Source organism: Eurosta solidaginis, chromosome 4 (assembly GCF_040869045.1).
Source record: "Eurosta solidaginis isolate ZX-2024a chromosome 4, ASM4086904v1, whole genome shotgun sequence".
NCBI lineage: Eukaryota > Metazoa > Arthropoda > Insecta > Diptera > Tephritidae > Eurosta > Eurosta solidaginis.
Window position 1 is genome coordinate 8213459 of NC_090322.1, and position 17119 is coordinate 8230577.

The following is a 17119-nucleotide window of genomic DNA, read 5'->3' on the forward strand; positions in this document are numbered from 1 at the left end:
GCTGAGGTTAACAATTGGGTGTGGAGAAGCTATATATTGCGCTGGTAACCTGAAAGGGTTGTGCTACACAACCCCTTGAATCTGATATTTTAGTCGCCTCTTACGACAGGCATACCTACCGTGGGTATATTCTAAGCCCCCTAACCTGCTGGCGATACGCGGACCATCTTAAATTTTGTTATATAAAGCTGCGAGCACTGAGATAGCTTCTGATGAAGCATTGTAGGTAGCATGGTATATGGAATCGTTGCCCTGAGTTTCTTACGTCAAAGTTTGCAAGGAATACAACTCGCATTACCTCTCTGTGCTACTTCTACGCTTGTAAGAAGTCCTCAGTTGTGCCTAAAGTGCATTTTTCGGGCCTGAAGCCATGTTATGCTGCCCGGGTAATTATCCTCCTACTTGTTCTACAGCTCTTGCGATACGTGGTTTAAGGAGCCTTTCACAAAGTTGTTTGGCTGTGTCGCGTATGCATAATGGGCGGTATGTTGATGGTGCATTCGGCTCTCCTTTGCCTTCACCAAATAACACTAACTGCTGCGCATTTTTTGCAAATTCTTTAATGACTGCTGCTGGTATGCCATCCGACGCTTGGGCCTTATTATTTTTCAAGCTTCTTACTGCAAGTTGTAACTCTGCTGAGGTAAATGGTGGAGTTTCTTCAAGTGCTTATGTGGAAGTCACTTTCTTCCATTTTGTATCCATTTCAGCTGTATCTACATAGCTCCAGTGTCGGCATCCTGGCCCAAATCTTTTTTAGTACTATTTTGTAACTCATGCTTCAAGGGTCCTTGCTGACATCTTCTCGAAGCTCCTTGCTATTAGTGATAGCGGCCTTAAGATGCTTTTTCTCTTTCTTGTGTGACTCTGCTTCGACAGTAGCTTATCTCAAGCGTCTGTCCCTTGTTTATACTCGCCTTTGGCGTAAACTGTTTGGTCTTATCACTGCTATTCCTTCTATCCACTAGTAAACGCATTTTTCCCCGCTGTTTCTTTGACAGCACTGGCATAGATTTGCTGCCTGCTACCTGTTTGACGCGAAGCATAGTAGCCTTTGCACGCTCTTCACACTTTTTAAACCTAAAATCCATATCTGCCTAATCCATATACTATATACGCTTTTAATAATTATTCGCTTCCTTTTCTTTCAGATATCTTTGCGTGAACAATGTGCCGTAACCGTTATTAAATTTAGTTAATAAAAAAAAAATTTGTTTTTTTTAATTTGTTTGGCAATTCATATTTTTTTATCAATGACGAACTATGAGAATTTACTTAATTTGCCGCTTAACTGCAATGGAAATGATAATAGCGGCACTCTGGCAACGCAGGAAATTATAAAAATGTCGCAACGGGACTTTTCGGAGGTAAGTCGTTAAATGAAAAATTGTTTGAATCACTTCGCAGAGTAACTATATAGTATTTTTTAGTAGCTCGCAGATAGCGTTAAGTACTGTACTGTGCGCCTAGAGCTCATCAACTTTTCTCTCGGTTTCAATGTGATTTGACTACTTGCACTTTCAGCATTATAGTTGACCTGTGTTTCATTTCCCGCACATCTCACGAATTCAAAACAAAGAAAAAACACATCAAGAAATGATCTAGAAAAATTTCGTTTGTCAAGGAGTATCATCCTCTTAAGAAAACTCATATGCATTCGACTACTTTTTGTAAAGATTGTTTGCAAACCTGCACAAGGAAGCCCTGGTTTCGCCAAGAAATATGTGTGGAACTCAACGACCCTGTAAGAACACAGCCGGTTAAATACCAGGGATAAAAGTGATTGTATTTATGACTTTTTTGAAACGAATTTGTTGTTCTCTTTGAATACAAATGTTCTTTTTATCTTGTTTTGTGTATTCTCTTTAACTTATGTGCATTTTCAATTCGAATATGTTACTTTTAACAAAATTTCTTCTAATGCATTGCTGAATTAGACATTCGTGTCTTGCAGGGAAGTAATGCCGCTTTATAGAGAATAGAGAATAGAATAGTTACTTGGTTGCTGCTATTTTTTACACAAGAACGACATTTTCTTATGATGTGGATATCGCGCTCAGTCCGCCTAAGCCGCTTGTCAAACATCGAAATAGCACAAGTGCATACCAAAAACCCTCAACTCCCCAGCACAACACACTAAAGTTTTGTATTTTAACTCAAACTGATGCTATCACTTCACCAAAACCTAATGAGCCAACCGATTCTCACCCTGAATAGAAAAACAACAAACCTTCTACCAAAAATCACTTCACCCAATTAATTTGTATTTAACTAAAAAAATTCAACTCACATTCTCAGCTCAAACGCGCAATCCACTGAATTTAAACTTCCCAGAATCAACGTGCAACGAATTCAATTAAAATAAACTCTATGCAAATTGAGCATTCCCCACAAAGCACGTCTCTGGCACAGCAACACCGGCTGCCGTGGCCGCTCAACACGGTTGCATTGGCTAAACAAATAAACAAAAAAATCATAGTTACGTTAAGCCACTGCATGCAGCATGTAACTGTGCACAAAATAGCTAAGCGTCAGCCGGTATGCAGTGGCATATGAGTAAACGGAACACAAACACAAGTGACAGTCGAGAAAAGTCAAACTGTCAACGAGCGCGAAAGAGATAGTGAGAGCGTGTGAGGCGCGCGAGAACAACAAGCGGAAAAGTTGTGGCAGTTTTAGATAGCATAAGAACCTTTTTCTTTTTTTTAGAATGCTCGTTGTCACTTGGCTGTTATTTGGTCTTTTTTGTGCAGATTTTATGTGTTATTTCAGTTTTTATTTGTATTTAAATTGTTTTGTTTGTTTCTGTGGTTTTTGGTTTTCCAATCACGACTCAGCCATTAAATGCATTTAACTGATTTCAAATTAAATACCTGAAATGGACAATCACGACGAATGGAAATACTCAAAATCAAGCACTGTCTGCAATTTCTGACGAATTTTCGAGTTCTTGATTTTTTCTGTTGATTTCATTCCGTTTCAAAGCGATAACTATCGATAAAGTTTTTTCATGAATGGAAATAAGAAATGAATTTAGCGAAATAAAAAAAAAAATACAAAAATATAAAGAAACGAGTGAACTGACCAAAATAGGATAAAATGATTTTCCTCTTCAAAAAATTTCACATCTCTATAATCTGACGTTACTTTCCGATTACTGTTAGTCAGATAGTCAATGCTGTCAAAAGTTTTGAACTGACTATCGATGAGCTTTTGATAGTTTTTATTTTAAGTTTACTAAGTAAGCTAATTCACTAGTCCGCAGAAGAGCAAAAAACTACTTTAGAAACAAAAAAAGACATTTAATGGGCTGATGTTACACAAAGCGTTGCTTTTAGGGTTTCCGGCAGCAAGTAGAATCGAAGGGAGGAAATTAAAAACCGGTCAGAATACCGCTCTAAGAAAAACGAAGCACCAGTATTATCCGTCGGTTTATCGACAGCCTCTGTGTGGAACTTATCTCTCATAGCAGATAAAGAATGCAGTATGCTTCAAGATGCACTGGCACAATCTGCATTTCTTCATGTATCCAACAGCTGATATCCATGAAGTCAGTGGCGTTAGTTTCTAGATAACTATGCTGTTCTTTTCTGCTCAAACGAAAATCAATAGGACAATCAGAAATATTTTGGAAAGCAACACACAAAACGAAATAAAACAATAACGCACAACAGAAAATGTTAAAAATCAACAATAAAAATAAATCTAGCTAAAAATGTGCTGTTAACTAGATAAACAACACGAAACTATCGACAGTCACACAAAACTATCGATGGCAGCGTTAGTGCCATATTATCGATACTATGGATAGCGCTATCGATAGTTTGCCAACACTATTTCCGGTCGAAGAACTAACGAGGAAAAATGGTTAACGCTAGAACTAGCGAATATCGGTCGCTAAGAAAATAAGAGAATATCACCACTGAAATTAAGTACGAAATCAATTGTATTGATATTGTAGACTCCATATAGTTTTGCTGAATTTCTCTGTGTCTAAAGTTGGAGAACATGTTGCGAATGTTCTTTTAAGCATTCTAGTTTTTTTTTCGTGGAAGGAGGAAATGCTTTATGCACTGACCGGGATATTTAAGCCTCACTGCGAGACTCTCTGGGTGTAGGGCTCCCTTCTTCCATGAAGGGCTACCCAACCTAAAACCTAACCTCCCACGGCCGCGCAAATCCCGTACCTGGGACCACGTTTAGCATTACTTCATGTACGGGTGCGCGCTACATGGGATCCATGGCTACTCTCACGCTAATGAGCTAGGCATCCGTCTTCGCGTTTACTGATAAGTATATGCCTAACATATGTGCTGACCGTATCCCAGCTGTCTCTTCGGCAGGTCGTGTTATTGATGACACTGCCTGGAAGAAAAAAGCAGAAGCAGAAAGGCGTGAGTGTGAGGAGCTTGAGCTGCTAGCCACCAGGAATAACGCCCGAAAATTCTACCAAAAAATACGGCGACAGACGGAAGGTTTTAAGACCGGGGCAAACTCCTGTAGGAATGAAAACGGCGACATTGTAACTGATGTCCAGAGAGTGCTTAGATTAGGGAGGGAATACTTCTCTGCTCTCCTAAATGGAGGCAGCAATTCACCGAGCAGAGAAGAAGAACCCGATCCCGCAATCGATGATGATGGAATATATGTCCCCCGCCCGATTATGACGAAGTTAGAATAGCAATAACCAGATTGAAAACAACAAGGCCGTGGGCGCTGATGGATTGCCTGCGGAGCTATTCAAGTTCGGCGGCGAGGAGTTGGTAAGGCGCATGCAGCAGCTTCTTAGCAAAATATGGGCGGACGAAAGCATGCCCAACGGTTGGAATCTAAGTGTTCTTTGCCCAGTTCACAAGAAGGGGGATACTGCAAAATGCACCAACTATCGTGGAATCAGCCTTCTTAATATCGCATATAAGGTCCTTTCAAGTGTATTGTGCGAAAGATTGAAGCCCACTCCGTTGGAAGGACCAGGAGGAAAACGATTTAAACTCCCTTGGTGTGACCAATTGGCGCCGGTTGGCGGAGCGAAGGAGCGACCGTCTAGACGGTTAAGCGCCAATTAAGTAAGTAAGTAAGCCTGGGGATAGGTCGCCATTCTGGTACTTCTGCATTTTCTGTTGATAGTTTGAATATCGATTTTTTCAGCCGATTTTTTTTCAGCTATACTCCAAGCTAGTGTAGCAAATTGTTACTTTTAATGCGATTTCATATCCCACATTGCACAAGAAGATTTTCATTTAGCATTGAAATCTTCAATGTCTGTATTGTTAATTTCGCTTGTTTTCACGCTCGCTGGCTGCTTAATTAAATGAAATGGGCGAAAAAGCGTTTAATAAAAGTGGAAGTCGAATAATCGGCAGGTAACTAACTATAAATAAAGCTATAGCCGTTAAGGTTCAACCAACAAGCATCATTCCGTCTGCTGCATATAGGCAACTGCAAATCATGTGACCACAGCTACACTTGGCCATGTCCTGCTCAAGTGAACCAACAACACACCTGCTGCCTGCCGAACATCTGAACCGCACGTCCTGCTTGCCCTCACACTCGTCAGTTTGCCTACCTGCCTACCTAGTGAACCTAACTCAAACTTAACATTAACATCTTCCCAATACCTTCATACATATGTGTGGAGCTCACCCGCGCGCCGCTACGTTCTCATACGCTAAATTTTAGTGCTTTTGCTTTAACTGCGACTATGCATGGCTACGGTTTTAGCGTTCTGCTATGCCGGTTGCCTTTTCGCTATGATTACCTACACCTTTGATGCGCATGTCGAGATTAAAATTTAATTTAAATTTTTTTTTGCTATCTCACAGTATTGGACTTTGCTGTGCTGCGCCGCTTCAATGGGTTTTGCTCTATCATTTGCTTCTTTTGCGCGCGCTAGCGTCATGTTCTTTTTGACGCTAAAGCGTTTAAATGATTTGCTATTGATGAAGTGGCGGTTGTTGTTGTTAACGTTGCTGATTTGCTTAGTTTTCATGTTTGAATTGCTATTTGTGCGCTCTTCACTACATCAAGTCACGTCAAAATCTGCTTACAATCATCGAATTACATTTAAAACCTCAACTTCAACTCAAATACATATAAAGGAAAAATCACAACAACAAAAAATAAGTATTTGTTGTTGCAACAAACCAAAATCAAAAGTATTACTTCTAGTAGCCGTCTCATGAAATTGTAGAAAGATACGCGTTGCCGCTTACCGCTGTCAGCAAGCTTTTTTGTGGGCCGGCTGAAACGTCAATATCAGTTTTAGACACATTCGAAGCCACAAAACGCGAACGGCCACAACCACAGTCTCGCCCCGTTTGCTTTGCCGTTACGTTGTTTTTGTAGATTCGCTTTTGTGGCATTGTTTTTACGCCATACGAATGTGTAAATATATATACAAATATCTTTGTTCTTGTTTTTTTGCTATATTTTACTTTTGTATTGCTTAAACATTTCTCATGTCGATATCGCATTGATTGCAACCAGATTAATATCGCCAAACGTGTTTTTCTAACATTTTTTCTTTTAGACTCACATTTTATGCTGGCTTTTGTTTTTGTTTTTTTATGCTTTCGATGTTATTGTTATATATAGCTTTATGCAGGAATTAGAGCAGCTGAATGAAGCTAAGAACTGGTAGTGGCAGATGTTTGAAGGACATGCTAGCGATCGGAATGTTAGAGAAGCACTCAAAGCTTTAAGTAAAAGGCAATGAGAAAATGTTCGATTCCATTAAAATACTTCACATTTTTTAATGTGCTTTTGTAATGCAATTATTTGATAATGAAAATCGTATACGCTATACACTTTCTACGTGCATATTGTGTTCATGCCTTAAGAGAAAAACGATGATTACCCTGCAAAAATTGTTGGATTACGTGTTCCATTTTCTTCATGTTGGAGTACTCTAACAATACTCCTTTGCAATGCGTTTGCGGACCACCATCAGCCGATCATTGCTCGTTTTTAACGACCGTGATCACAACACGATGACGATCGAACAGAGTTGCCAAAAGTAAAATACTGCATACAAATAACTGATAATAAAATTTTACTATGGCAACTCTGATAAAATGCGCACTGGTTTTATGTATACATACTATAGTATAGAGAAATATTAGTTTCTTTATTCACGCAAATGCTAAATAACATAAGAATATTCGTAGTAAAAAATATAAAAGTTGTATTGCCCATTTTTATTTATTTTCATTTTAAATTAAATTCACTCCCATAATTCTTTCCTAAACAATTCCTCTTTAGTACTTTGGCATATGATCCTCTGTGGGTGCTCCATGGAGTACAACAGTGAAAGTACTTTGGAAAGTACTCTCAGGTATGGACTCTATGGAATACTCACAAACAAAGCGAGAGTGGGATCACCTACTCCTCTCCTAGGACATCGCAATGTTAATTGGAGCACATTTTTTGTATGAACACAGAGTAGATTTGGAGCAGTTCTATACTCCCAAAGGAGTATTCCTTACATTATTTATAGAGTACTCGTGTAGCCTAGAACAGCGTTGAGAAAAGTAGCTCCTGTGAGCATTGACGGGAAGACTGATCAAATTTTAGAACTAGTTAAGGGACATAACAACGTGCCAGCATAAGGAGGGGATAAATGAGGAAGAGCACACTAACAGATATGCAAAATTGAGAATGAGAGAGCATGACACGAATGTGTACTGTGCAGCTAAAAAGTTATGTATTGTGGCGAATTTTAGCGTCACTATGCTGTTAGTAAATAATCACAGCAAGAAAAACAGCAAGCAGCCACACTTATGTACAAGGCAACGGAGAGTATTCCATACACATAACCAGCAGCTAATAGCAGAAGTTTTTACTCACATATACTACAGATATACATGTATATAGCTAAATAACCAAGCATGAGATACAACTGTTCTAGAACGTATGTTCGTGAAACGACTAGATCTTTGGAAAATATGCGAACGAGGTAATCGAGAGTATAAAGTTAGCGCAAGCTGAGGAATCAGTAATCATTTTAATTTAAACATGTTATTAGTGAAGTATAATTGTTAAGTACTACTCCCAAAGTAGTCTAAATAAATACCATTTTACAATATTGAATATTGCAGTTATTTACTCGACAGTTCAGCGATTCGAACGTTAGCAGAAGGTGCAAAGTAATCGGAATCTCCCAAAACTCGTTACAGTATATAGGCCCTAGAATGTTCGACGATCGTTATATTAGATCGTACCCAGTGCAGTTACCAATGCATTAGAAATATAATAACATAGCTGAAGGGAAGTCAGTAACTAGCGATACATATTTCTGATTCGGAACTAGATCTAATGTGCCAAATAAGTAATAGTTCGCTGGTAGCTAGGTTTTCTCCAGCTATAAAATCGACTGTTTGGATTTTTATATTTCGTTTTTAACATATATTTGTGAAATAGGCCATCAACAAAACGAACTGCTACCAGCTTCAAGGAGCTTCGACTATAAGTATGCCTTTTTTCCACACACCTTCCAACCAGTTCGGAACTATCGAAAAGGGGATAATTTCGTACTAGAAGCAACAAGTTGAGTTTCGGTACAGTTCGGAGCCAACGAAATAGTAGCAAGAAAAGAACTAAATCTTAGCTGTAAATTTTTACACTAGCTTGGAACCAGTGAAAAGGTAATGCAGCGGGGACAATTTCCACCGCCTGGTACGTCGCCATGTTAAATTCGTCCGTTGAAAGCATTTAAAAGAGATAGATGGCGGACACTGAATGGTTCTGAAAGCAATAGGGGCGCACTAGTTTTGTACCAGGGATTTTCCCTACGGGGATATGCACGCACGACCAAAGTAACATGTGTATATAGTGACTTAGGCCCGGCACGGAATGTAGTTCATGGCAGGGAATTTAGGAAAATATCTAATATTTAAAAGAGGGTGGGGCCTCATATACGGAAACAAATAATATGCTGAAACTAACCTAACAATTTCTGAAAGAAAGCACAATTGGCACAGTTTTGAGGATATAAAATCCTGACTTACCCACTGACGGTGAGCCTATAAGTGAAGCTGATACAATTAATGGATTTCCATCCAAATATAAAGAGATAGGAACTAGAGATATACGCCGCCGATAAACGCCGCCGAATATCAAAAATATCGGCGAGGCGGCGTGCGGCGTGCGGCGCGTTACTGTATTTTCTACTCTTTTAAGACTGTGTATGCCATTTATTGTTCATCTCGAAAATTGGTCCGATATGGTCGAAAGGGGTATCAAGGGATGCGCATCACTGCCAGATATAAAAATCCAATAGCGAAATTTAACACTAACTGTTCAAAAGTTATTTGAGAGGCGCTTTTAATGCCAGCTTAACACGGATTTCGCATCACCGAATTCATCAAGTTATTGAAACAAAACACTTAAAGAAAAGTTATATAATAAATTTAAATGCTCACTTTGCATAATTTTTTCAAAAAAGTTATAAAGAACAATGAATTTAAATAAAAGGTCCCAAGTCGAACATATTTTCAAATTGTCCTCAAGTTGTTAAAAAAGCAAGTTATCCGAAAAAGGTGCCGAATTTTATATCCCGATTGGCTGTAAGAATAAGCGAAATCAGTGATGCAAAATCCTTTAGTAGACTCCAGTGGTTTAAATTCTCCCTCCTTAAGTTGCATATACATATCTTCAACACGTATGAGAAGGGTTTGAAAAATCACTTTATTTGCTGAACTATAAAATATCGTCTGAATTGTTATTTTTATTTTCACACTTCATCATTCAACACCCAAGTCTCTCGATTTGACATTTCCTAAAGTTGGCGGCCCTATCCCCAACTAGTCCCTTGGAGTGAATCACATTGGATATAGCCTATCAACCATGTTTATATATGACCAACACGTGACGGCTCCTGTTACAAATGTGAATACGTAGGCACATTTTTTAACCAGATTAGGCTATGTCCTTCGCAAGAACACTCAAAGTGGTGAAGAAAAAGCTTTCTCAAGACAGTCGAACAAATGACCGGGTGTTCTACTAGCCTAACATTAAGCTGTAAACTTATCTTAGACATTGTGCGCGCCATCACGTGATAAAGAGGGAGAATGAGGACGAGTTTTTGACTAGTTTATCTCTCCAAATCAGTGGAAGGATAATATTGGTTACGCTAAACAATGAGTCGGCGGAAACTAGCGAAGAACATCTTACTATCAGTTTTTTTTCATTAATTACCATAAAGCATGAAATGTAATGAGCCCAAAAGCTTAGCCATTGAGCTCTTTATAAATCTCTAGTAATAATATAAAAGGGATCACTTCACCCGTGGCCACCAAATCCATCAAATGTTGTCGCATCCAATCAGTCTTATCTGACAACGAGCGGATGAGCACCAAGCAAGCGCAGCCAAAAAAAATTTATATCACTAATGTGCTAATCACGACAAAAGGAAAACGAATATGATGTCCAGATTTCTCAGTAACAAATTTAAACAAAAAATTGCTAATGCTCACCGAATAAATTCTGCAACCAATCAACTAATCTTCCGAGTGACCAAACAGCAGTACGAGCAACACAAGTTTCAACAAATATGAAGACCACAAAAATTATTATACCAGAATATACGAGTATGAAGAACATTTAATATTAGAAAGCAGTACAAATGAATGGAAAAATAAATAAAAGGAAATAAAAAGAAAAAAATCAACATCACATACAACGAACGAATAAATCGAAAAAGTTAATTTGCTCTAAGACGTACGCCACACCGCGCGACCGCCTCATTTTCTTGGCGCATCTGTGGAAGACTCACAAGAATGTTGTACGCTTTGCTGAAGAACATAGATGCTAATGAAGATTATAGCTATGGAAGCGCGGTGGTGATGCTGCTAATGTTTGTTTTTTTAGTTTATAAGCAGACCGCAGCGGATAAACGCAATCAAGTTTCGTTGTTGCTGTTGTTGTGACCGATGGTTGGGCATGATTTGATGTGATATGGCGCAGAGATTGTAATATGGCGGCTTGCAAAGGCGGAAGGACGTACGTTGTACGTTGATCATAATGGTCGCTGTTGTTCCGATCGCATGGACCTTCCCGCACAATACGCACAATCACTCATTCCAAGTTGAATGCCGGATTGTATAGTTTATTTAAGTGACCTTGTTGTTGTTAGCATTGTTTGTGTCCCAAAGTTATTTGTGGTTTTTTCATTGTTTGTGATTTCTTTTTACTGCTGTTGTTGTTTTTTATTTTTCCTCTTCTACCTTGTCTACTTTTGTGGTAAATCAGCGCTGGCGCTGCGGTCGTAGATCATTATTATGATTAGTTTTATTGCATGAATGTACCTACAAAATACAACAACAGCTATTCGGATATGTAGAGTTGATGTCAGCTACACTTACACGCGCATATTTCTTGATTAGTATGATTTTACAGTTGTTGTTGTTACTGTTTTGTAATTCGCAGATCTTGTGGTAGAGTGTGCTTGTGCGTGACATTTCGATTCGATTGCTCTTGAATACCCACAAGCAAGAGGAAGGGTGAAAATGAGCTAATCAACTTTGCAAAGGCCAAAAAGGCAGTTATATAGTGACAGTCTCAGTTTGGCCGAATTTTCTAACAGGTACAGTTTCCTTTTGAAGGGAATCTTATCTTCAGGCCTAGGATTTTGATTTCACAAGTCTTAGCAGTGCGGTTACAGCTCCTATAAGACCAAACTTGTTGTTGTTGTTGTAGCGATTAGGACACTCCCCGAAGGCCTTGGGTGTTATCGATGTTGATGGTCCTTTGCCGGATGCAGATCTGGTACGTTCCTGTAACAAGCACCATAAAGGTACTAGCCCGACCATCTCGGGAACGATTTGGCATGGCCATATGAAACCTTCTAGGCCATACCGCCCTCCCACGCCTAGATCCATCAGGAGTTCGGGGCCGCCAGACCCTCGGATTTTAATGAAACAGGATTCGCCACGGGTAGGTGAGGTTGAAAATTAAGTTGGAGAAGCTCTATATCGCGCTGGCAACCCCTTGAGAGGGGCTGCGCTACACAACTCCTTGAATCAATTTGGTATCTTAGTCTCCCTCTTACGACAGGCATACCTACCGCGGGTATATTCTTAGCCCCCTAACCCGCTGGGCCCAGCCTTATCTAGCTCTTATTCATGCGAAGAATGCGGTTTTTGTTCTCAACTACCCATTCCGCCCTCACCAGCTCAATTTCCCACTACCCTGTGGTCTACTGTATCCAGTATGCTCTCGTATAAGGATCTACTTTACATACGAATAGGATCCAGTCTCACAAATTAAGTGATCAGCTTTACAGTACTAGGTTAGATTGAAAAGGTGCTTATCACGTTGCTTCCAAGCGCAGACATGGTAAATTCATTCAATGTGCTCCTGGCGAAGGCACATTCATCCAACCAGATATTTGTTAATTTAAGGCGAAGCATGGACTTCGATTATCTCTACAGAAGGAACGTGCACCCTAACTCCGTGGCGTTTTGTTTGCAGGTCTGGATATCGACAAAGGAGGTAATGAATCGACTCCTCTTCTTTAATTTCAAATCATCTGGAGAGAGTACTTTCATCATTTTACTATCGATTCAAATTAAGAATTTCTAGCTATGAAATGAAAAGAGAGCTCTCTCTCTTCCAAAAATGGCCAAGAAAGTTTCAGACTTCGCTGTCATTTTAGTTGCTCATTCGCAAGTTCCTCATTTTCCTCAGGCAGGCGTACATTACTGCTTGACTAGCCAACATCAGCTTGTAGCCTTCTCTAGTCATCTCATAGGCGAACTTGTTTCTTTGTATATTTCTATGAACAAACCTGAGCAAAATATTGAGATGCGCTGAAGTCGCCAACGAGACACGACCGCTTGCACAACTTCCCTCATTATATTACTCTTTACTCCTATGCCTTTCATGCCGCCTAAACCACGAGTTAGGTTGGGTCCTATGTAGTACTATCCTGTTGGAGTCTAGCCGCTATTTATAAATTGTAGACTTCCGTTTGAAAGAATCTGCTTGAGTCTCTAAGTCGATATAACTACTGGACCTATATATTCTTCGAGTATCGTACACCTCCATTTCTGTTTTTTCTTTCATTTTTGAGCAGGCGGCATCGATTGCACCCACCTATAACGGCCAAGTCCCCATTTTCGTTCCTCCGCTATGTGGCAAGGTGGGAAACTGATGTTATATACATAATGCATGCAGAATGTAAGGACAATGTTGTTCAGTGCGTCGTTTCACCATTTATGGTCTCAATGTATCTTATTCCAGCCCTAAGTGAACCAGTTCCAGTCCTCATGTATCTAGTTTACGGGCTACAAGGAAAAAAATGTCGTTCGTAACAGATCCTGATTCCCGTGCCACAAGTATCTGCCCTAGTTCTTAAGTATTGCAATACCCATAGACCCATCTTTCAGTCCCAGTAATTTAATTTTTACACCATTTGCACCACTTCTGGTCATAATAGGCACGATTCTCTGACATTGACTTTCTATTCTCGGACCTCGGGTATCAAGGTTTCAGTTTCAAATGAACCAGCCTTAAGATTTTCAGTATGTCCGATAAATTTCTTTATGCGTATAGATCTTGGGTCCAGTCCCAAATGATCCAGTTACAGTCCTAAAGTTTCCAGTCTTCGCGTTCCATTAAATTTCACTTCTTCTCAGTCTCGAAAGACACGCCGAAAGTTAAAATGGATTCGGCCTTCAATCTTGAAGGAAACAATCAAATATCCTGCTTCCTATCCCAAACAATCAAGTTGAAGACCAAATTATCTTAATTCATAGCTCAAAAAAAAAAACAAGCGAATCAGGAAAAGAGGAAGTGATATTTTTTCGTAACAGTACAACAACAGCAAAGCTTGATTCGCTTAGCGGTAATTGCTCCTTTGCGTTTTTAAAGTAGGCTTAAATCAACCTACAACTCGTGACTTGAACCGTTTCTTGGACCATGAGCATAGTCAAACAAACTCCTCCAACTCAGATTTGTCGTTGGTCAACTTCCCTTTCCTAGCGAATTGTGGCCTTAACCATTAACATCCAGACACAGCGCTCTTTATTGTAACAATTCTTCGTGTTTTAATTGATGGTGATATGTGAATATTTGTTGTTAAGTTGTGTGCATGTTAGGGCAATTACACGCGCGTGTTTGTTATAAAATTCGCAAATTCTTTGCACTCAACGGCGATCCCAAGAACGCGCACGAAGGGAGTAGATGAAGGTAGCAACATAAACAAATCGCTTAAGTTTTATAATTCACAATTCACGTAACACACCAACACATGCGCAGATAAAAGAAGGCAACAAATGAATGCCACATAATTTCAGTACAAATGCACTCGTATAGTTTTTGTTGTTGTTGCTTTTGTTATAACACATTACACCACCTGTGTGCGCGTCACTCATGCTAAACCGTGCGAATGATCATGCAAACAGACAGACAAAACACGTTTTCAAACACAAACAAACATTCACACACACACAGTACACTGCATGACCAAGCCACGATGCAATGCAACGCGCCAACGAACAAATACAAAGCGATGCTGTCGGTTGGCGAGTGAGTGAGTGACGATGCGGCTAAAGCAATCGCGCAGATACACACGACAAAACAAGGAAAGCAATTGTCGTAGTCGGCGTTCAAGCAGCGAACCAACTCATTCTCCATTTACATTCCCAGCGCGATGTGCAGCTCAAGTCCGCAACGCATCCGCTCTATTAAGCTTAGCGCGATTTAAAAGCGTACATTGCGCAGCGCCCGTCATTTCATATACAAGCGCGTGCGCGCCTTATCAGAGGCCTTAACTTTGCTATTAAATTTAACTGTCGGAGCGCTTCTGCTGCTATTAGATGCGCGTTTACTGCGGCTATTCCACAAACTCAATATGGTTGAAGCTAATTCTCAGCCGCGCTTGTTTATGCAGTTGCTGCATCGTGCTGCGCGCTGACTTGAAGTATAATGCGCATTCGCACTGTGTTGGTTGTATACACGCGCAGCAGGAAAAAAATTGCGCTGCGGCTGCTGCGGCAATAACACCAAAGTGTGTAACATAAAATGCAACAATACAAAAACAAATAATGTGCGCGCAAAGCAGTGCAAGAGAAAAATGCTATAAAACAACAGCAAATCATAAATAAATGAGACAGCAACAGAATTGGAATGGTCGAGTGGTGAACCCAAGTGAAAAAAATGTTAACTGCATTTTGTTGTTATTGCTGGTGTTAGTGTGGTGCAACCAGATATACTGAAAAAAACCTATAGGCAGAAGAAGAAAAATAATAAGTCTACATCTGTTTGTATGTTTGTACACTCATATCCATTGTGTTGTCTCAAGATGGTGGTGCTGCACCAACGGTGTAGCAAACCGTGGCACACACAACGCGCCACCGAAATGGAATGCGATCATTGACGTGCGGAATGTGTTGATTGGAATTTCGATGATTGAATTATTTTTAATAGTTTACATGGAAGCGCAGTTAAAGCGTTTAAGTATATAAGTGTTTGTGTGTGGAAAAGGTGGAAAGAGGAAAGGAAATGTGATACCTGAAAAAGTGTGAAAGTCGACAAGGGCCCTCGGCTGATTGCTCAAGTCTCAGCGCAACAAGCAGTAGGTCAGAAATTTCTGTTTGACTCATAACAAAAGTATTTTGTGCCGCATTCAAAACATATCAAATACTCGAAAAATTAGCCCTTTTAACCTCTGATGACTTTAGAGAAAAAGTGTGAGGAGAAATTTTGGAGACCATCTTAGTTCAAAGAGTCTTCATCGAAGGTCTCTCCACACAGTGTGAGGAAAATGTCATTTTAATGTACCTATATGAATAATGTTGTGCACAAATTGTATTAGTACCTGAAGTAAATAATTATTAATGTTAATATTAATATCCCCAAAGAAGAAGACGTAAGGTAAACGTCGAATCGCGTCGGGAATAACAAATATACCCTGTTTTAATTTATGGCCACAAATGCTCATTTTAGAAAACCAAAAAATGTTTTTCGTTTCAAAGTTTCGGGCATCAACGAGATGTCTGCCTTTACTGAAATAATTTTCTCAGCTGCAGTCTCTGTTAGCAGAAAATTTTTAATTTTGATGACGAGAGCTCTGCGCGGCAAAATTTAGGCTAATTTCATTGGCTACTTTGACTAAAACGAATTTTAGGCGGCTGCCGGCAAAACCCTTTCAGCCTTTACAACTACGATAATATTGTAACGAATTTATTTGCAAATCCTCTTATTTGCAACCTTCTGCTAAGTTCGAATCACTAAACTGTTGAATAAATAACTCCAATATTTAATAATGCAAAATGGCCTTTATTAGAGTACTTCACAATAAATAACTCTACTATTCGACAGATAGCGTGCTTAATCAAAACTGAATCTCGCCTTTTATACTGTTTGGTTTACTCGTTGACATTTCTAGGCGGTTCTGTTCTAGAATCTACTAGTTTATTTGTATAGCTTCTCTCACAGCTCATGCGCTTGTGTTTGTGAGCGACACTTCCACAATTATATTGCATATCTCAGATAAGATATCTGCATGTGTTTGTGTGTTGCTTCTCAGCTGCGTGTACGTACATATGTGTAGACATAATGACTGAATTAGTGATGTGCATCAAGTCACTGCTTAGCATAGGTTTACAGATGACAGTACCCCTTAGTGTGGCTAATATTCGTAACACTGCCCTCCACCTAAGTCTGATCGTCCCGATCAGACAAATCTCCCGATCTAAACGCCGCTAGCATCTCCAAATGTACCACTCTTCTACTCCGTGGTTTCCCAATGGTTTGTATGCGGTAGATGGTATCACTGATCTTCTTCACAACTTTGCACGGGCCTTCCCAACTGCACCGAATCTTGGATGGAACACCTTTCCGCCGGTGAGGGTTGTATAACAGTACCAAATCTCCCGCCAAGAAACCTTCAACTTTGTACGGGCCTTCCCAACTGCACCGAATCTTGGTTGGAACACCCTTCCGCCGGTGAGGGTTGTATAACAGTACCAAATCTCCCGCCAAGAAACCTTGTTCTCATCGTACCTGTGGTTCATCGTACTACTCATTACCCTGGTTCGTTCCTTCACACTCTGTTGTTTGGCCAATGAACTACTTCGTAGAGCTTGCGCTTGACGGATTTGCTTTGCATAATCAGTAT

General features: G+C 39.8%; 1 protein-coding gene across 3 annotated transcripts in view; it reads left to right on the forward strand.

Annotated features, from left to right (window-relative positions):
- LOC137248938 (tetratricopeptide repeat protein 28) overlaps positions 1–17119 on the forward strand; it is an 85485-nt gene that overhangs the window by 38356 nt on the left and 30010 nt on the right. For 2 of the 3 annotated variants that reach the window (XM_067779938.1, XM_067779939.1), the window contains one exon: positions 1152–1367. In XM_067779938.1, the coding sequence (XP_067636039.1) occupies positions 1254–1367 (114 nt within the window). In that variant the 5' untranslated portion in view covers positions 1152–1253. Of the gene's footprint in view, positions 1–1151; positions 1368–15024; positions 15138–17119 lie in introns of those variants that run through there. The other variant, XM_067779940.1, reaches the window with a different exon arrangement.